Consider the following 20,047-nt stretch of genomic DNA (forward strand, 5'->3'; position numbering starts at 1 on the left):
TCCCACTAACTCCATGTTGAGATAGATCCCATCTTTTTGTTGTTGAGCTGTGTACACTGTGAACAGTTCCAATACTGTTTCAGTTGTACCTTCCTCTTCTTGTGCTGCGTCTGACACTTTGTGCGCTCTTGCTGTGCGTTTTGAGGCTTTACACACTCTCTGTAAATGTCCAACCTTTCCACAATTGTGGCACTTTTCATTTTGGAATCGACATTCACTGTGCTGATGATTATCTCCCCCACATCTGTAGCAACTTGGCTTAGACCTTTGAGATGTTCTGGACTGGCAGGAGACGGGAGTACAATTAGATTTCGTTTAGTCAAAACCTCTCGTGCTCTACAGTTCCCGGCACAATAGTGTGCATGTGCATTTCCTATTAGGTGTAGTAGCGTAACACTGCCGTAATACATCACTGCTTAGTAACAGCATAGTAACTAATATAAACAGATGTAGATCCCAGATACTACAATAACAACCTAGTTAAATCCTTCATTTGTAACAAAATATATTTAAAACAGACATGAAATGTGTCAAAAGTGTTGCTTTGCTAAATATGTGCTCCATAAGCCTCACAATAGGAAACGATACACAACAGGATTGTTTAGTGTAGTCCTGGGAGTTCACAAATGCATAAGAACTGGAGACAGACGAGCAGAGAAACAAATACAACAGAAACCGATAAAGAACCATGTAACAGGTCATGTGAATGAACATGTACAAATATATACTTAGGGTTTTGAGTTAATAAACATAGCTTAAAAGCCTACCATATATTAAGTTATAATTAATTTCACTCATCATTACTGCCATGATATAAAAAAACATCTGACAAACAAGCATCACTTTCTTTAATCCTATCCTGTCAATTCGATGTTGCACATCCAATCAATCAATCAAGTTTATTTTATATAGCCCTTCGTACATCAGCTAATATCTCGAAGTGCTGTACAGAAACCCAGCCTAAAACCCCAAACAGCAAGCAATGCAGGTGTAGAAGCACGGTGGCTAGGAAAAACTCCCTAGAAAGGCCAAAACCTAGGAAGAAACCTAGAGAGGAACCAGGCTATGAGGGGTGGCCAGTCCTCTTCTGGCTGTGCCGGGTGGAGATTATAACAGAACATGGCCAAGATGTTCAAAATGTTCATAAATGACAAGCATGGTCAAATAATAATCAGGAATAAATGTCAGTTGGCTTTTCATAGCCGATCATTAAGAGTTGAAAACAGCAGGTCTGGGACAGGTAGGGGTTCCATAACTGCAGGCAGAACAGTTGAAACAGGAACAGCAGCAAGGCCAGGTGGACTGGGGACAGCAAGGAGTCATCATGCCCAGTAGTCCTGACGTATGGTCCTAGGGCTCAGGTCCTCCGAGAGAGAGAAAGAAAGAGAGAAGGAGAGAATTAGAGAGAGCATACTTAAATTCACACAGGACACTGGATAAGACAGGAGAAGTACTCCAGATATAACCAACTGGCCCTAGCCCCCCGACACAAACTACTGCAGCATAAATACTGGAGGCTGAGACAGGAGGGGTCAGGAGACACTGTGGCCCCATCCGATGATACCCCCGGACAGGGCCAAACAGGAAGGATATAACCCCACCCACTTTGCCAAAGCACAGCCCCCGCACCACTAGAGGGATATCTTCAGCCACCAACTTACAATCCTGAGACAAGGCCGAGTATAGCCCACAAAGATCTCCACCACAGCACAAACCAAGGGGGGGCGCCAACCCAGACAGGACGATCACGTCAGTAACTCAACCCACTCAAGTGACGCACCCCTCCTAGGGACGGCATGAAAGAGCACCAGTAAGCCAGTGACTCAGCCCCTGTAATAGGGTTAGAGGTAGAGAATCCCAGTGGAGGGGAACCGGCCAGGCAGAGACAGCAAGGGCGGTTCGTTGCTCCAGAGCCTTTCCGTTCACCTTCACACTCCTGGGCCAGACTACACTCAATCATATGACCTACTGAAGAGATAAGTCTTCAGTAAAGACTTAAAGGTTGAGACCGAGTCTGCGTCTCTCACATGGGTAGGCAGACCATTCCATAAAAATGGAGATCTATAGGAGAAAGCCCTGCCTCCAGCTGTTTGCTTAGAAATTCTAGGGACAATTAGGAGGCCTGCGTCTTGTGACCGTAGCGTACGTGTAGGTATGTACGGCAGGACCAACTCGGAAAGATAGGTAGGAGCAAGCCCATGTAACGCTTTATAGGTTAACAGTAAAACCTTGAAATCAGCCCTTGCCTTAACAGGAAGCCAGTGTAGGGAAGCTAGCACTGGAGTAATATGATCAAATTTCTTGGTTCTAGTCAGGATTCTAGCAGCCGTATTTAGCACTAACTGAAGTTTATTTAGTGCTTTATCCGGGTAGCCGGAAAGTAGAGCATTGCAGTAGTCTAGCCTAGAAGTAACAAATGCATGGATGAATTTTTCTGCATCATTTTTGGACAGAAAATTTCTGATTTTTGCAATGTTACGTAGATGGAAAAAAGCTGTCCTTGAAACAGTCTTGATATGTTCGTCAAAAGAGAGATCAGGGTCAAGAGTAACGCCGAGGTCCTTCACAGTTTTATTTGAGACGACTTTACAACCATCAAGATTAATTGTCAGATTTAACAGAAGATCTCTTTGTTTCTTGGGACCTAGAACAAGCATCTCTGTTTTGTCCGAGTTTAAAAGTAGAAAGTTTTCAGCCATCCACTTCCTTATGTCTGAAACACAGGCTTCTAGCGAGGGCAATTTTGGGGCTTCACCATGTTTCATTGAAATGTACAGCTGTGTGTCATCCGCATAGCAGTGAAAGTTAACATTATGTTTTCGAATAACATCCCCAAGAGGTAAAATATATAGTGAAAACAATAGTGGTCCTAAAACGGAACCTTGAGGAACACCGAAATGTACAGTTGATTTGTCAGAGGACAAACCATTCACAGAGACAAACTGATATCTTTCCGACAGATAAGATCTAAACCAGGCCAGAACTTGTCCGTGTAGACCAATTTGGGTTTCCAGTCTCTCCAAAAGAATGTGGTGATCGATGGTGTCAGAGGCAGCACTAAGGTCTAGTAGCACGAGGACAGATGCAGAGCCTCGGTCTGACGCCATTAAAAGGTCATTTACCACCTTCACAAGTGCAGTCTCAGTGCTATGATGGGGTCTAAAACCAGACTGAAGCATTTCGTATACATTGTTTGTCTTCAGGAAGGCAGTGAGTTGCTGCGCAACAGCTTTTTCTAAAATTTTTGAGAGGAATGGAAGATTCGATATAGGCCGATAGTTTTTTATATTTTCCGGGTCAAGGTTTGGCTTTTTCAAGAGAGGCTTTATTACTGCCACTTTTAGTGAGTTTGGTACACATCCGGTGGATAGAGAGCCGTTTATTATGTTCAACATAGGAGGGCCAAGCACAGGAAGCAGCTCTTTCAGTAGTTTAGTAGGAATAGCATCCAGTATGCAGCTTGAAGGTTTAGAGGCCATGATTATTTTCATCATTGTGTCAAGAGATATAGTACTAAAACACTTAAGTGTCTCTCCCGATCCCAGGCCCTGGCAGAGCTGTGCAGATCCAGGACAGCTAAGCCCTGGAGGAATACGCAGATTTAAAGAGGAGTCCGTAATTTGCTTTCTAATGATCATGATCTTTTCCTCAAAGAAGTTCATGAATGTATTACTGCTGAAGTGAAAGCCATCCTCTCTTGGGGAATGCTGCTTTTTAGTTAGCTTTGCAACAGTATCAAAAAGACATTTTGGATTGTTCTTATTTTCCTCAATTAAGTTGGAAAAGTAGGATGATCGAGAAGCAGTGAGGGCTCTTCGATACTGCACGGTACTGTCTTTCCAAGCTAGTCGGAAGACTTCCAGTTTGGTGTGGCGCCATTTCCGTTCCAATTTTCTGGAAGCTTGCTTCAGAGCTCGGGTATTTTCTGTATACCAGGGAGCTAGTTTCTTATGACAAATGTTTTTCGTTTTTAGGGGTGCAACTGCATCTAGGGTATTGCGCAAGGTTAAATTGAGTTCCTCAGTTAGGTGGTTAACTGATTTTTGTCCTCTGACGTCCTTGGGTAGGCAGAAGGAGTCTGGAAGGGCATCAAGGAATTTTTGTGTTGTCTGAGAATTTATAGCACGACTTTTGATGCTCCTTGGTTGGAGTCTGAGCAGATTATTTGTTGCGATTTCAAACGTAATAAAATGGTGGTCCGATAGTCCAGGATTATGAGGAAAAACATTAAGATCTACAACATTTATTCCATGGGACAAAACTAGGTCCAGAGTATGACTGTGGCAGTGAGTAGGTCCAGAGACATGTTGGACAAAACCCACTGAGTCGATGATGGCTCCGAAAGCCTTTTGGAGTGGGTCTGTGGACTTTTCCATATGAATATTAAAATCACCAAAAATTTGAATATTATCTGCTATGACTACAAGGTCCGATAGGAATTCAGGGAACTCAGAGAGGAACGCTGTATATGGCCCAGGAGGCCTGTAAACAGTAGCTATAAAAAGTGATTGAGTAGGCTGCATAGATTTCATGACTAGAAGCTCAAAAGACGAAAACGTCATTTTCTTTTTTGTAAATTGAAATTTGCTATCGTAAATGTTAGCAACACCTCCGCCTTTGCGGGATGCACGGGGGATATGGTCACTAGTGTAACCAGGAGGTGAGGCCTCATTTAACACAGTAAATTCATCAGGCTTAAGCCATGTTTCAGTCAGGCCAATCACATCAAGATTGTGATCAGTGATTAGTTCATTGACTATAACTGCCTTTGAAGTGAGGGATCTAACATTAAGTAACCCTATTTTGAGATGTGAGGTATCACGATCTCTTTCAATAATGGCAGGAATGGAGGAGGTCTTTATCCTAATGAGATTGCTAAGGCGAACACCGCCATGTTTAATTTTGCCCAACCTAGGTCGAGGCACAGACACAGTCTCAATGGGGATGGCTGAGCTGACTACACTGACTATGCTAGTGGCAGACTCCACTAAGCTGGCAGGTTGGCTAACAGCCTGCTGCCTGGCCTGCACCCTATTTCATTGTGGAGTTAGAGCCCTGTCTATGTTGGTAGATAAGATGAGAGCACCCCTCCAGCTAGGATGGAGTCCGTCACTCCTCAGCAGGTCAGGCTTGGTCCTGTTTGTGGGTGAGTCCCAGAAAGAGGGCCAATTATCTACAAATTCTATCTTTTGGGAGGGGCAGAAAACAGTTTTCAACCAGCGATTGAGTTGTGAGACTCTGCTGTAGAGCTCATCACTCCCCCTAACTGGGAGGGGGCCAGAGACAATTACTCGATGCCGACACATCTTTCTAGCTGATTTACACGCTGAAGCTATGTTGCACTTGGTGACCTCTGACTGTTTCATCCTAACATCGTTGGTGCCGACGTGGATAACAATATCTCTATACTCTCTACACTCGCCAGTTTTAGCTTTAGCCAGCACCATCTTCAGATTAGCCTTAACGTCGGTAGCCCTGCCCCCTGGTAAACAGTGTATGATCGCTGGGTGATTCGTTTTAAGTCTAATACTGCGGGTAATGGAGTCGCCAATGACTAGGGTTTTCAATTTGTCAGAGCTAATGGTGGGAGGCTTCGGCGTCTCAGAGGAGTAGAGACAAGAGAAGACTCGGCCTCAGACTCCGACTCGCTACTTAATGGGGAAAACCGGTTGAAAGTTTCTGTCGGCTGAATGAGCGACACCAGTTGAGCATTCCTACAGCATTTCCCTCCAGAAGCCATGAGAAAGTTGTCCGGCTGCGGGGACTGTGCGAGGGGATTTATACTAACGTTAGTATCTGTACTTACTGGTGGCACAGACGCTGTTTCTTCCTTTCCTACACTGAAATTACCCTTGCCTAACGATTGCGTCTGAAGCTGGGCTTGTAGCACAGCTATCCTCGCCGTAAGGCGATCGTTCTCCTGTATATTATGAGTACAGCGACTGCAATTAAAAGACATCATGTTAATGTTACTACTTAGCTTCGGCTGTTGAAAGTACTGACGAACCATGTCCAGATAAAGCGTCCGGAGTGAAAAAGTTGAATGAGGGAAAAAAGTTGTGATGGAAAAACTAAAAATATAAACGGTAATTAAAAAGTAAAAAGAAAAAAAACGTAAAGTTGTCAGCTAGCAAAGTAAGGTTGGCAACAAAACGCACAGCAACACGTCTGCAAATTCAAGAGGAAGTGACGTATACCTTAGTGGACTAAGCCTTCTATCTCTTGTTTTTATTGGCAATGTTTGATTGTCACTTTTTGGGGTATAAAGCACATGTTCGCCCCCCCTCTACATAGCCATGGTGGTGAGGTGCTGATGCCCTAGCAGGCCTTTGCGCTCCCCTCCCGCCCCGGGGTGTCCCCCTCCATTGCCGTGACCACAGTACTCCTGGAGATTCTGCCGTAGTGTGACCAGGGCGGACCCCAGGCAGGTGCGATTAGGGGCCAGGATGCCCCCCGGCAGCAGGATGAGGACCGTGGCCACCTTGAAGGTGGAGTAGGAGAAGCCCATGAGCTGGGACAGGAAGGGGTCGGAGCGGCAGAAGTGCTGGTAGCCGCTGTGGGAGGATGGGTGGTGGTGGTGTTGGCGGTGGTGGGGACATAGTGGTGGCTGTTGAGGTAATGCAGGGGCAGGTGTTGCCCACTGTTGCCCCCTCCGCCCAGGGTAAGGTGGTGGTGATGGTGGACGGTGAGGCCTGCGCCTGACTCGTATTTGTAGGAGCTCGCCCCCTCTGGCCAACTACAACGGCCCCTAGCTTGCCTGTGCGTGCATGGGCCAGGGACAGGGCACTGCCCCCCACCCCTCCGCCCCCTGATGAGAGCTGGGGCTCATCTGGCTCCAAATAGACAGTGAGCTTGGCGAAAGGCCTGGACGCCATCTTGGTCATTTCCTGGATATGACGCCTCTGCTCTCGGTGGAAGTCCATGAACTGCTTGATCTTCCAGAGGAGGACGCAGAGGAAGAGGAAGAAGCAGGAGAAGAAGACGAACAGGTCGATGTGGGCCTGGTCCTGGCGGAGGAAGAGCAGGCCCTGGAACTCGCCCCGTCTCTCATCTGTGCCTACACCGCGCAGGGCGATGTAGAAGCGGCTGGACTTCAGGGAGTGGACCTCATTGGGGAAGGTGATGACCACACGGACACCTCGAACAATCAGCACCGTCTGGGGCTTCCACACCGTGATGTAGGAGATGAGCCCCTCCGTCTTGGCCTCCCGTACCTCCCTGTCCGCCCCCTGGGGCTTGGCATGGAGCTGCAGGGGGGTGTTGGGGAGCATGGGCCCACCCAGGCTGGATGAGGAGTTGGCATACACCTTCATAGGTGATGGAGGCGTCTCCTTATCCCCCCCGCTCGCCCCACCTCGGGCCGCCGACTCGTCCTCGATCTTGATGGCGTGGATGCCTGTGTGGAGGTCCACTTCTACGATGAAGGTGTCATGGGAGTTGGACACGTAAACCTCCACCTCCCTGAAGGTCACGTCGATGGTGACCCGGATGTCCACGTTGGTGAACTTTGGCTGGGCAGCGAAGAAGACGGTGCTTCCCTTGTGCAGATTGCGGTTGGTGGGGGTCGACACAGCACTCATTGTCCACGTTGAACTGCCGGTAGCACTGGTGCTCATTTACCGGCGTGCCGTTGAAGGAGTCTTTGCACTTGGCGCACTGCGAGAAGGATTCCAGAGAGGGAGAAGAAACAAGAAATACAAGTGCAAGAGAAATGCAGTTAAATGACATCCAAGATGGTATACCGATTCCTACACAGTGAGTGTCTAGCTAGCACATAATTCTCTTTAATTACTTGTTACTTTATTTCTTATCCGTATTTTTTTTAAACTGCATTGTTGGTTAGGAGCTCGTAAGAAAGCATTTCACTATAAGGTCCACACCTGTTGTATTCGGAGCATGTGATTAATAATGAACTCAAAGCAAGTTGGAGAGAACATATAAATGAACTAAAACAGACAGGCATGTCCCCTTGCCAACCCCAAATACAGGGGCTTACACTTCTCACTGTGATCACCCTGGAACAGGAGAGGGAGAGGGAGAGGGAGAGGGAGGGAGGGAGGGAGGGAGGGAGGGAGAGAGAGAGAGAGAGAGAGAGAGAGAGAGAGAGAGAGAGAGAGAGAGAGAGAGAGAGAGAGAGAGAGAGAGAGAGAGAGAGAGAGAGAGAGAGAGAGAGAGAGAGAGAGAGAGAGAGAGAGAGAGAGAGAGAGAGAGAGAGAGAGAGAGAGAGAGAGAGAGAGAGAGAGAGAGAGAGAGAGAGAGAGAGAAAAAGGTATCTTTACTTTTACTCAAGTATGAGATTGCAGTACTTTTTCCACCACTGATTACAAGTGAATTAGATGTGGCTAGAGGTTCACTTGAAAGGAATCACTACTCACTTGTCACAGTTCCCCTGCAGTAGGAAGTAGCCGCTGAGGCAGCTCTCACACTTGTCCCCCACGCTGTTGTTCTGGCAGCTCACACAAACCGCTGAGTCCTCTGTAGGACCCCCCGACACCCACTGAACAATCTGATAAAGGAGAGGGAGTTCAACAAGAGAAATGTAGTTAAATGACATCCAAGATGGTATACCTGTTCCTACAAAGCGAGTTTCTAGATAGCACATAAATCATGATATGACCACAAAAGATGCTGTTGATTAGATCAAACGTAATCCATTAGTAAACTCAAAGCAAGATGGAGAGAACATAAATGAACTAAAACAGACAGTGAGTCACTTACACTGTCTGGGTCCAGACGGTGGTCTTGTGGGTGGTCTAGCGCCCTCTTGTGTTCGTCCCGGGACAGACACTGCAGAACTCCCGACAGGGGCGACACGTCCCCCCACCCACCCCACATACAGGGGCTTACACTTCTCACAGTGATCACCCTGGAACAAGAGAGAGAGCCACAAACCACATAATCATCAGTATATGATACACTGAATGAACTGGGAATCTGACCTGGGATCAGCACCAGTGTGTCACTAGTGTTTTGTTACTCAAGAAACACATTGGGCTGTGACATGCATAATCTTACAGTTTAAATACTGTGTGTGTGTCTGCCCCACTCACCATAGTGTTGTTTTTACACTCCAGACACTTGTCAGGCTCAGACACTCCTTTACAGTTGCTGTGTTTGTTACAGCGACACTGAGACGAGCAGTTGTCCCCCACAAAGCCAAAGTGACACTGACACACTCCCGGGGACACACAGGTCCCGTTGACACAGCCCTGAGCACAGACCGGCTCACACTGGCCTGACACACTGCAGGGAGGGAGTAGAGAGAAAGAGGAGAAACTTAAACAGATACTATGGATGTATACCTACTGAATATGTAGCCCTGTTTGTTTTCAAGTTTCTATGTCACATACACAAGTACAGTGAAATGCCTTTCTTGCAAACTCAAAACCCAACAATGCAATAATCAATGTATTACTAGAAAAAAACAAGAAATAAGAAGAGGAAATATGAAATACGCAATAAATTAAGCAAGGATACTATATACAGGAAATATTTAAAAAGTCTGTTCCAATACCATATTTACATGTGCAGGGATACTGGAGTGATGGAGGTAGATATGTATAGGGATAAGGGGACTAGGCAACAGGATTTAAGATAAACAGAGTAGCAGCAGCTTGTTGTGTAGAGTCAGTATAAATGTATGTGCATATAATGTGTGAGTGAGCAGATGATGGAGTGAGTGTTTGTGTGTGTGTGTTGGAGTGACAGTGTGTGAGTGTGTAGGGCCCTGTGAGAGTGCAAATATTGAAATAAAAGGTCAATAAAGATACAAGACAAACTCAGTCTGTGTAGTTATTTTGTTAGCTAATTATCAAGTCTTATTGTTTGGGGATAGAAGCTGTTCAAGAGCCTGTTGGTGTCAGACTTGATGCCTTCCTTCCACATCTCCTAATATAGATGTCCTGGATGGCAGGGAGCTCGGCCTCAATGATGTACTGGGCTGTCCCAAAACCCTATGTAGCGCCATACGATTGAGGTCGGTGCTATTGCCATACCAAGCAATGATGTAGCCAGTCAATATGCTCTCAATGGTACAGCTGTAGAACCTTTTCAGGATACTATGTATGTATACCAACTGAATATGTAGCCGTGTTTGCAGGACAGGTGGAGTGGTAGTACTGATGATTGTGATGATGTAATGATGATGAGGTTGTGTGTGTATAGCTGCTGAGGTATCCAAGTGCTACTTCTTCTGCCGTTAATGATGATTGTGACGCGTGGCTTCCTACCGGCTGAGAACGTAGCCCTGCTTGCAGGTGCAGTGGTATCCCTGGGTCAGGTCATGGCAGTCCTGGGTGATGTTACAGTGGTGGTGGCCGTTGGCACACTCATCCTCCTCTGGGCAGTGGAGGAAGGACCAGCTGCTGTTTCTCTGGACACACACTCCCTCACTCACACCTGACACATGCAAATACACACACAGGGGAAAGTGAGGAGAAGAGGTAACTTTAAATAGTTATTGGGACTAGAGAATATAACCCTAAATGTTGGACAATAAAGTTATATTCTATAAAGCTCTTATATTTTATAAATATATGTATATATACATATATATATATATACACTACCGGCAAAAAGTTTTAGAACACATACTCATTTAAGGGTTTTTCTTTATTTTTACTATTTTCTACATTGTAGAATACTAGTTTAGACATCAAAACTATGAAATAACACATATGGAATCATGTAGAAATCAAATCAATCTGTGATCCAACTCAACACAAACCATCTCAATTTGGTTGAGGTCGGGGTATTCGGGGGATCCTTCTTAGTAAAATAGCCCTTACACAGCCTGGAGTTGTGTTGGGTCATTGTCCTGTTGAAAAACAAATGATAGTCCCACCAAGCCCAAATCAGATGGGATGGTGTATCGCTGCAGAATGCTGTGGTAGCCATGCTGGTTAAATGTGCCTTGAATTCTAAATAAATCAGACAGTGTCACCAGCAAACCACCCCCACACCATAACACCTCCATGCTTTATTGTGGGAAATACAGATGCGGAGATCATCCATTCACCCACACCACGTCTCACAAAGACACAGCGGTTGGAACCAAAAATCTCCAATTTGGACTCCAGACCAAAGGACAAATTTCCACCGGTCTAACGCCCATTGCTCGTGTTTCTTATCCCAAGCAAGTCTCTTATTATTGGTGTGCTTTAGTAGTGGTTTAGTTACAGCAATTCAACCATGAAGTCCTGATTCACACAGTCTCCTCTGAACAGTTGATGTTGAGACGTGTCTACTACTTGAACTCTGTGAAGCATTTATTTGGGCTGCAGTTTCTGAGGCTGGTAACTCTAATGAACTTATCCTCTGCAGCAGAGGTAACTCTGGGTCTTCCGTTCCTGTGGCGGTCCTCATGAGAGCCAGTTTCATCATAGTGCTTGATGGTTTTTGCGACTGCACTTGAAACTTTTAAAGTTCTTGAAATGTTCCGTATTGACTGACCTTCATGTCTTAAAGTAATGATGAGCTGTTCTTGCCATAATATGGACTTGGTATTTTACCAAATAGGGCTTTCCTCTGTATACCCCCATTACCTTGTCACAACACAACTGATTGGCTCAAACGCATTAAGAAGGAAAGTAATTCCACAAATTAACTTTTAAGAAGACACATCAGTTAATTGAAATGCATTCCAGGTGACCTCATAAAGCTGGTTGAGAGAATGGCAAGAGTGTGCAAAGCTGTCAAGGCAATTTGAAGAATCTCAAATATAAAATATATGTTTAACACTTTATTGGTTACTACATGATTCCTTGTGTTATTTCAGTTTTGATGTCTTCACTATTACTCTACAATGTAGAAAAAAGTAAAAATAAAGAAAAAGTCTTGAATGAGTAGGTATTCTAAAACTGACAAACACACTGTAGCTCCCTCCAGTAACCACGAGCACAACCGTTCCTTGATTTTAACTGGCGGCTTTATTCTGTAGATTTAGTCAGAATTATCACCTTCCGTGAGAACTATAAAGTAAATGAAAAATACAGTTAAGCACACTCTTACAACCTTATCTTACGAGTGACTTATTAGCTTGGTATAACTCTGAAGTGCTTACATACATAAACAGTTTAGCCGGCGCTATAACAGTATCAGATTAAATACATGAATAAAGGAAAAATACCTCATTGGCTGCTTATTACAGAAGGGAGGAAATCAAACTTCACACTTATTATTCCTGGCATGAATTCACGATTCATCCTTATTAATTATTATAACGTTGCCATCGTAACATACACGCTTCAAACTTTATGAACTACACCCGATGACATGAAAACTTAGCTAACACAGCGCGGGATTGCCTTCCCTCCAAAAGTGTGTTGCTACAATAAGGATCCCCGTTACAACAGTTATTAGCTACGTAGTTCTGCTTGTCTTATCATTTCCCCCGCACAGCGGACACGTAAACAATTCAAACACAAAACAACGACATAACCTGTAAATCTAACTGTCAGTTACACACACAGTGGACGAGGATCTATTATTCAATCTTAAAAAACTATATTCTAAAGGTCTATTCATTTCTTTTCCCCTCACCATCGAGGCCTCCCTGCTGGCAGCACACCAGGGCCAGGCGATGCAGAGAGCACTGGGTGAGCAGGTGTTTGCCTAAACTGCTGCCCTTCGTGAATATTTTGCCGTACTCCTTGCATTCGTAAGGTTTCTCTCCGTTGTGGATGCGCATGTGAGTGTTCAGGCTCATAGTTGAGAGGATCTTGCCACTCAGAGCAATGGAAGCCGACTTCCAGACATATCAAAATCTTAGTGTCCTTAGGTTTATTGCCCTCTGGTTCGTGACACCAATGAGGCCCCAGTCCCCAAAAATTCAGGTACAGGAATCTGAGGGCACACTGCACACTTATCCATTTTAGAACAAGGCTGTTACATAACAAAATGTGGTAAAAGTCAAGGGTTCCAAATACTTTCCCGAATGCCCTGTATATACACACAGAGAGAATGAATACTACATGCTTGTCTACCATGTTCAAATGTTTGGTAATGCAATAAAAATCAATCAGTGCAGGTCAATGATGGCTTATGGACTGAAACAAATGTGGTCTCTATGTAAGTAACCTTCATTAAAAGTCATGTTTATAACAATACTAGGGGAGTGACCTTCACATATAAGCTCCTCTTCTTCCAAAAATACTCTACAAAGCAACAACAAAAAAAAACTGACAATAATCTTTCAGAATTTATTATCACTTACTGATCCACAGGTCAATCATTCATGAAACCATCTTCTGTACATACCTTATTTATTTTTATACAGAGCAAATATATATATTTTTTTAAATTGGTGTTTATAACCTCTTAGACATAAGGTCCCTTGTTTGGGGACCTGTGTGGTTCTGGTACCAGCTCCGACCCTGCGTGACATAGGATGTGAAATCTTACACCACTTGCAGCTGGGATGTCCCTTCTACCATTTCAATCGCTCTTCCGACTGTCCAACTCCTGGCTGAACCCTATATCACAGCTACTGACAAAGCACATGCCTGCCATCCTTACATCATAGCGCAGCAGGACAGTGGTTTCATTACAGTAGCACATTCAGAGATTGATTTATAGCCAATAATCTAAACATCTTTTTTGTTTAAAATCTGAATTAACATGAGATGAAAGGAGTGTTCCTAAAAAGTGAATATAGTCAAGCTAGAGCTCTATGAGATGTTCACAGCGATGGGGGTCAGACATTATGAACAAGCGAAACCTCCAGAAAATATGAATTCTCTAACACTAAACAAATATGTAATTTACAGTTATAAGGAAGATGAAATCTTAGTGTCATTTTATAATTTAAGCAATATTTAGAAAGAATAGTCATTTCAAAGCCCTATTCATACAATTTTGTCAAATAGGAAATACATAACATTTCAGAATTGTATCATATTTGTACTGTGTGTACTTGAGCTAGTGTCCACCTCAGCAATCTATAACTTTTTTTTTATACCAGAAGTGATATTTTTTTTTACCTTTCTTTGAGTATGCAACATTACTAGTTATCATTTATGGCCCTCGTGATAATTACTTTTGGGGATTATGTAGATTACATTGAACTGGTTAAACAAACATCCATAAAACAAGAGAGCAATAAAAGTAACAACCTAATGTACACTGAGCTCCAAAAGTATTGGGACAGTGAATTTTTGTTTTGGTCTTTTGGCTCTGTACCTACAGCACTTTGTTTTTGAAATGATACAATGATTATTAGGTTAAAGTGTAGACTGTCAGCTTTAATTAGTATTTTTATCCATATGAACTGTTTAGAAATTACACCACTTTTTGAACATAGTCCCCTAAAATAGGGGGGGCTAAAAGAATTGGTACAAATTCCTTTTGTGTAGTAAAAGTAGTCAAAAGTGTAGTATTTGGTCCTGTTGTCCTAGCACATATTGATTACAACAAGATTGTTACTCTACAAACTTGTTGGATGCTACAATGATTACGGATAGTCCTGAATAATGAGTGAGAAAGCTAGAGTACAGACGCACAAATATCATACCCCCAAGACATGCTAACATCTTACCATTACAATAACGGGAGGTTAACATTTTGAGGGGGTATGATATTTATGCCTCTAACGTTCTCACTCATTAATCACAATTCATTCAGTTGTATCCGTAATCATGGTAGCCACTAATATAGAACACATACACTATTCTAATTTATAATAAAAGTGACAATACATTATTTACCATGAATTTCTATTGAGCACAAAATACTCTGACAAACCAAAATAAACAGCAAACGCATCCAGTCACAAGCCTAATGTAAGCATTGCGTGCTAGGAATATGGGACCAAATAATTTAACGTTTCCCTTAAAAATGGGGGGATATGTACAAAAAGTCCTGTTCTTTCTAAGCGGTTCACCTGATATGGATGAAAATACCCTCAAATTAAAGCTGAGTCTGCCCTTTCACCTCAGTCATTGTATCATTTCAAATCCAAAGTGCTGCAGGAGAAACAAAACGTGTCACTGTCCCAATACACGGAGCTCACTGTGACCCAAATGGAGGATTGATAAAACATTGTGAAGTTATCATAAACAGGGGGGCAAAATTTAGTTAGAATTTGTTGTCACACATCGATCACTGACTAAAGAGATCAGACTCCCCTCCATTTAATTCATAAGAGTAACGGAGTTTCATAAAAGGTGTTATGTTAATATACATCATTATCATTTAGGTTTATGACGTCTAAGCAGGTGTTTGGAGAGGTTGGACTTGCGAGCAAAGCTGATAAAGCAGTGGGGGCAGGAATAACGTTTCCCCTTGTGGATTTTCATGTGGCCGTTCACATGACTCTGTTCATAAAAGCTCTTCCCACACTCTTGGCAGGAGTATGGCTTTACGTCACGGTGAGTGTGGGTCCTCATGTGCAGGGTCAGAGAAGCAGAGCAGATAAAGCGTTTGTGGCATTCAGAACATTCAAATGGCCTCTCCCCAGTGTGGAGGCGCTTGTGTTTGGTCAGATCTCCAGACTGAGTGAAGCTTTTACCGCACTCGGTACAGGTGTATGGTTTCTCACCTGTGTGAGTGCGCTGGTGGTTCTTCAGGTGGTCGAGTCGGGCAAATTGCTTGTCACACACTGTGCAGTGGTAAGGCCTCTCACCGGTGTGTGAGCGCAGGTGTACGTTCAGCACCCCAATCCTTATGAACTTCTGCCCACAAACCCCACAATGGTAGTTTTTCTGGTTGTTGTGGATCTTCAGATGCATCTTCAAATAACCTTTGTCAGCAAAGTCTTTACCACACACAGTACATTTGAAAGGTCTCGCCCCGGAGTGTGTGCGCAGGTGAAGCTTCAGACTCTCCCTGTATGCAAACTGCCTGTCGCATTGGGAGCAGGAGTACTTCCTCTCACCAGAGTGAACAGTCATGTGCTTCCTGAGGAGGTACTTCTGTTTAAAATCCTTCCCGCAGTCCTGACATTTGAATGGCTTGACCCCATTGTGTATTAACAAGTGATAACGGTAAGCGCCTGTACCTGAGAAGCGCTTGCCGCACTCCTTGCAGACATAAGGCTTTTCTCCAGTGTGGATGCGCATGTGAGTGTTCAGGCTTGTAGGAGTAGTGAGGATCTTGCCACAATCTAAGCATTGGAAGCCGACTTCCTTAATGACCATCTGTTTAGCGTACTTAGGTTTATTGCCCTCTGGTTCATGACACCGGTGAGGCCCCAGGCCCCAGCAATTCTCGAAGCTCTTCTCACAGTCTGCGCAACTGATGTGTCCATTGGTGAGAACAACGGCCATTTTGTGCAAACTCTTGCAGTGCTTCAGCAGGCTGCCCAGGTACTTGAATCTGCGGGAACACTGTGGGCAGGTGTGGAATTTCTCCTGAACCCTGTGGGGACGGCCAGTTCTCCGGGGAGGGGCAGGTTTCTGGGGACGGGCAGAGGGGTGGGCCTGGCGGGTGTGGATGTCTAGCTGTCGTGGTGTATGGAACATGCAGCTACAGTGGGGACAGCTGTGTGTGGGGCCGTACACTCTTTTACTCTTTGAGACTTGGCTTTTCAACATGGCCAGGTACTGCTTCTGGTGTTTGGTCTTGATGTGGTTCTCCAGGAAGTAACAGTCAGTAAAGGAGATGGTGCAGTGTGGACAAGGAAAGAACTGAGGAGAACCTGAGAGTGAGGGATAGAGGGAGAAGAGATGGGTACGATAAGAGGGGAGAAAAAAAATGACAAATGTAATTTTCCTCATTCAATAGTCCTTGCCGATATTAATATGAATGTTCCAATAACCATCACCCATTTAAACTGCACTGTTGGGAGTAGACTGGAGTATGTTAAACAGTATGTCCTGCCTCCATGGTTGTCTTCATCCCTCCTGACATCCGTCTCCTCCTTCACCAAACACACTTTAATATCTCTCAGAAGTGTCTTAACCACCACCTTATGGATTAGAAAGATACAGAAACTACAAGTATGCATTAACAATCTTAATGATCTTGCCACAATACTACACATTAGAAAACACTAATCCTACTTACCTCAGCCAACCTGGTTAGCACTACCACAGGATCCTTGTGGAGTGGACTAGAATCTGAATGATGATTTGAGCTGGTGCTCTTTGAGAGTGCTTGAGTACAATCTGATTCATCTCTGCCGGTGGAGTCATCACCTGACTGTGGGTCATGTTCTGTTTGTGTTATACCCAGGTTTCCATGGCGTTTAGTCCCCATGGTTTTTTTGTGCAGTAGTTTAGTTTTTGAACGTTGTTTGATCTTCATCTTGTTGACTAAAGTGCCTCTAATATCCTCCTTACTGGCATTCTGAGTAAAAAGAGAAGCAGTTTCCGGCTGATGCTCATTAACCAAGACAAGCTAGACTAGGTCAGGAACCGTAAGGGAAACTCTTCTCATGGCACTTCGACATTTTTGTAGCAGGTTAGGAGACTGTGGTTAAGGCTAGGAAAATTCTCTCCTTACCCGCTATGAAAATCACTTTGTATCAAAGTGCCATGAAAAGAGTATCCGGGACCAAAACAGCCTATACACACACACAAACACTGCAGACTTAGGCTGCTAAGCAATGATGATTACACACAATTCTGCATTATTAGCCAAAATTTGAATCACTCAACTAACAAGACTAGTCGTCTTAAATTGGCACAGGCATTTATTTTATTAAATCACTCTACATAATAGGCCATTATTAGAGACAGGATTCTATTTGAGCAAGGCATCTACACTGAACAAAAATATAAAACGCAAAAGTGTTGGTCCTATGTTTCATGAGCTAAAACAGATCACAAATTTTGCATATGTACAAAAAGCTTATTTCTCAAATTGCACAAATTTGTTTACATCCCTGTTAGTGAGCATTCCTCCTTTGCCAAGATAATCCATCCACCTGACAGGTGTGGTACATCAAGAAGCTGATTAAACAGCATGATTACATTTACATTTTAGTCATTTAGCAGACACCTATCCAGAGCGAATTAGTCATGAGTGCATACATTTCATAGTTTTTTTCTCCGTACTGGTCCCCCGTGGGAATTGAGCCCACAACCCTGGTGTTGAAAGCACCCTGCTCAACCAACTGAGCCACATGGGACCATACACATTTTACATTTACATTTAAGTCATTTAGCAGACGCTCTTATCCAGAGCGACTTACAAATTGGAAAGTTCATACATATTCATCCTGGTCCCCCCGTGGGAATTGAACCCTGGTCCCCCCGTGGGAATTGAACCCACAACCCTGGCGTTGCAAGCGCCATGCTCTACCAACTGAGCCACATGATCATTACACAGGTGCACCTTGTGCTGGGGACAATAAAATGCCACTAAAAGGTGCAGTTTTGTCATACAACAATGCCACAGGTGTCTCAAGTTGAGGGAGTGTGACATTGGTTTCAACTGTACCGGGCAGATGGCAGACAGCGTGTACGGCGTGTGGGCGAGCGGTTTGCTGATGTCAACGTGCCCCATGGTGGCGGTGGGGTTATGGCATGGGCAGGCATAAGCTACAGACAATGAACACAACTGCATTTTATCTTTGGCAATTTGAATGCACAGAGATACAGTGACAAGATCCTGAGGCACGTTGTCGTGCCATTCATCCGCCACATTCACCTCATATTTCTTCACAATTCCTAGAAGCTGAAAATGTCTCAGTTCTTCCATGGCCTACATACTCACCAGACATGTCAACCATTGAGCCTGTTTATGATGCTCTGGATCGTTGTGTACAACAGCGTGTTCCAGTTTCCGCCAATATCCAGCAACTTCACACAGCCATTGAAGACGAGTGGGACAACATTCCACAAGCCACAATCAACAGCCTGATCAACTCAATATAGTCAGATTTTCTGATCCACGACCATACCATTTTTTTGTATGTATATGTGACCAACAGACAAATATCTGTATTCCCAGTCATGTGAAATTCATAGGGCCCAATGAATGTATTTCAAATGACTTATTTCCTTAACTCAGTAAAATCTTAGAAATGGTTGCATGTTCAGTGTATTTTCTTAATGCACACAGCTTTGCATAGTTAATTAATTCCAGCATTTTGATCAATTTCTTAATTTCCTGAACTAACGTGTTATCGCTTACACGTCAAGGTTTCTTTATTAGTATGCGTATTACATTTTAAATTAATTTGACTGAAATTATAATATTTGAAAATACATTTTCTGCAGTTATTACTTAATTAAGCCACGATTTGTAGGGATATGTACTAGCAGTTTTTTTCTGGCGATATAAACACCAGTAAGCCATTACAGAATCATTTAAACCCAACAAATCAAAACATTAAGTGGTTAACACGAATTGTTTACCTAGTTTAAACAACTCAATTAGACCTGGCGTATGTGTGCTGTTGCCTGGCTAATAAAAAGGGACAGGCAGCCATTTCAAACGGCGTTTAATTTAACTTACGGATATGGCGGTCTAGAATCTAGCTAGAAGATGGCATTTTTTGTTTAAAGCGGCTAGCTACAAAAACACATATCACGTGGCGTGGTTTTGGCGAAACTTGGATAAACCAAATTACGCAGCTTCCTACTTAGCTTGTTCAGCTACATTTGACAATGGTCACCCACCTAACGTTTAAAGACATCAACGATGAGAGTAAACATTTGTTTTCTACACAAAACGTTCACGGGCAAAATAACTTCACTTACCTTCTTCGATTCAAACCAAACACAGTGACCGGAAGAACTCTGTTTGCACTTCCTTGGCATGGGTGTAAACTGACCAATCAGGTAATCATGTAGAAAGATTTAGTCTGCTGATTGATGAGGATTTTATAAGGGACACTCGCAGAAAAGTGTGGGTACCTACTGACCTGAAAACAATGAGCCAATATAATCAAAATCTGACCCTTAACCTAACTGTAACACATTCTGAAATTAAATAGCCTATCAAATCAATTTATATAACCCTTCTTACATCAGCTGATATATCAAAGTGCTGTACAGAAACTCAGCCTAAAACCCCAAACAACAAGCAATGCAGGTGTAGAAACACGGTGGCTAGGAAAAAAACGGTTTGCACTGCAGGCCAGGAGTGTCCATTATAGAGTGCG

At 43.7% G+C, this 20,047-nt stretch overlaps 3 protein-coding genes across 4 annotated transcripts; all 3 read right to left on the reverse strand.

Annotated features, from left to right (window-relative positions):
- Positions 1 to 1,315: 1,315 nt before the first annotated feature.
- LOC120048662 (multiple epidermal growth factor-like domains protein 8) lies at positions 1,316 to 12,834 on the reverse strand. 2 transcript variants are annotated; one of them, XM_038994771.1, is made up of 6 exons: positions 12,541 to 12,834; positions 10,230 to 10,398; positions 9,051 to 9,243; positions 8,719 to 8,866; positions 8,376 to 8,506; positions 1,316 to 1,364 (listed from the first exon to the last, which is right to left on the reverse strand). In XM_038994771.1, the coding sequence occupies exons 1-5, from the start codon at positions 12,704 to 12,706 to the stop codon at positions 8,421 to 8,423; spliced, it is 762 nt and encodes a 253-aa protein (XP_038850699.1). In that variant the 5' UTR covers positions 12,707 to 12,834; the 3' UTR covers positions 1,316 to 1,364; positions 8,376 to 8,420. The 2 variants fall into 2 exon arrangements, with proteins under 2 accessions (XP_038850699.1, XP_038850698.1); XM_038994770.1 differs by lacking the exon at positions 1,316 to 1,364 and adding an exon at positions 7,551 to 7,656.
- Positions 6,097 to 7,580, reverse strand: LOC120048663 (multiple epidermal growth factor-like domains protein 8). Its single transcript, XM_038994773.1, has one exon. The coding sequence runs from the start codon at positions 7,578 to 7,580 to the stop codon at positions 6,435 to 6,437; it is 1,146 nt and encodes a 381-aa protein (XP_038850701.1). The 3' UTR covers positions 6,097 to 6,434.
- A 363-nt stretch (positions 12,835 to 13,197) lies between the features above and the next one.
- Positions 13,198 to 19,724, reverse strand: LOC120048661 (gastrula zinc finger protein XlCGF57.1-like). The gene is made up of 4 exons (XM_038994769.1): positions 19,644 to 19,724; positions 17,002 to 17,283; positions 16,816 to 16,903; positions 13,198 to 16,633 (listed from the first exon to the last, which is right to left on the reverse strand). The coding sequence occupies exons 1-4, from the start codon at positions 19,701 to 19,703 to the stop codon at positions 15,186 to 15,188; spliced, it is 1,878 nt and encodes a 625-aa protein (XP_038850697.1). The 5' UTR covers positions 19,704 to 19,724; the 3' UTR covers positions 13,198 to 15,185.
- Between the last annotated feature and the right edge of the window lie 323 nt (positions 19,725 to 20,047).

The sequence above is a fragment of the Salvelinus namaycush genome, chromosome 5 (genome assembly GCF_016432855.1).
Source record: "Salvelinus namaycush isolate Seneca chromosome 5, SaNama_1.0, whole genome shotgun sequence".
In the NCBI taxonomy this organism is placed as follows: domain Eukaryota; kingdom Metazoa; phylum Chordata; class Actinopteri; order Salmoniformes; family Salmonidae; genus Salvelinus; species Salvelinus namaycush.

Coding starts and splice junctions, on each gene's coding strand:
- LOC120048661 (XM_038994769.1), bottom strand. CDS start 19,703: ATGCCAAGGAAGTGCAAACAGAGTTCTTCCGGTCACTGTGTTTGGTTT. Junction 17,284..19,643: donor TTTGGTTTGAATCGAAGAAG/GTAAGTGAAGTT, acceptor CTTTTTACTCAG/AATGCCAGTAAGGAGGATAT. Junction 16,634..16,815: donor GGATGAAGACAACCATGGAG/GCAGGACATACT, acceptor CCTCACTCTCAG/GTTCTCCTCAGTTCTTTCCT.
- LOC120048662 (XM_038994771.1), bottom strand. CDS start 12,706: ATGAGCCTGAACACTCACATGCGCATCCACAACGGAGAGAAACCTTAC. Junction 8,867..9,050: donor AGTGTAAAAACAACACTATG/GTGAGTGGGGCA, acceptor CTCTTGTTCCAG/GGTGATCACTGTGAGAAGTG. Junction 8,507..8,718: donor ACCGTCTGGACCCAGACAGT/GTAAGTGACTCA, acceptor CTCCTTTATCAG/ATTGTTCAGTGGGTGTCGGG.
- LOC120048663 (XM_038994773.1), bottom strand. CDS start 7,580: ATGAGTGCTGTGTCGACCCCCACCAACCGCAATCTGCACAAGGGAAGC.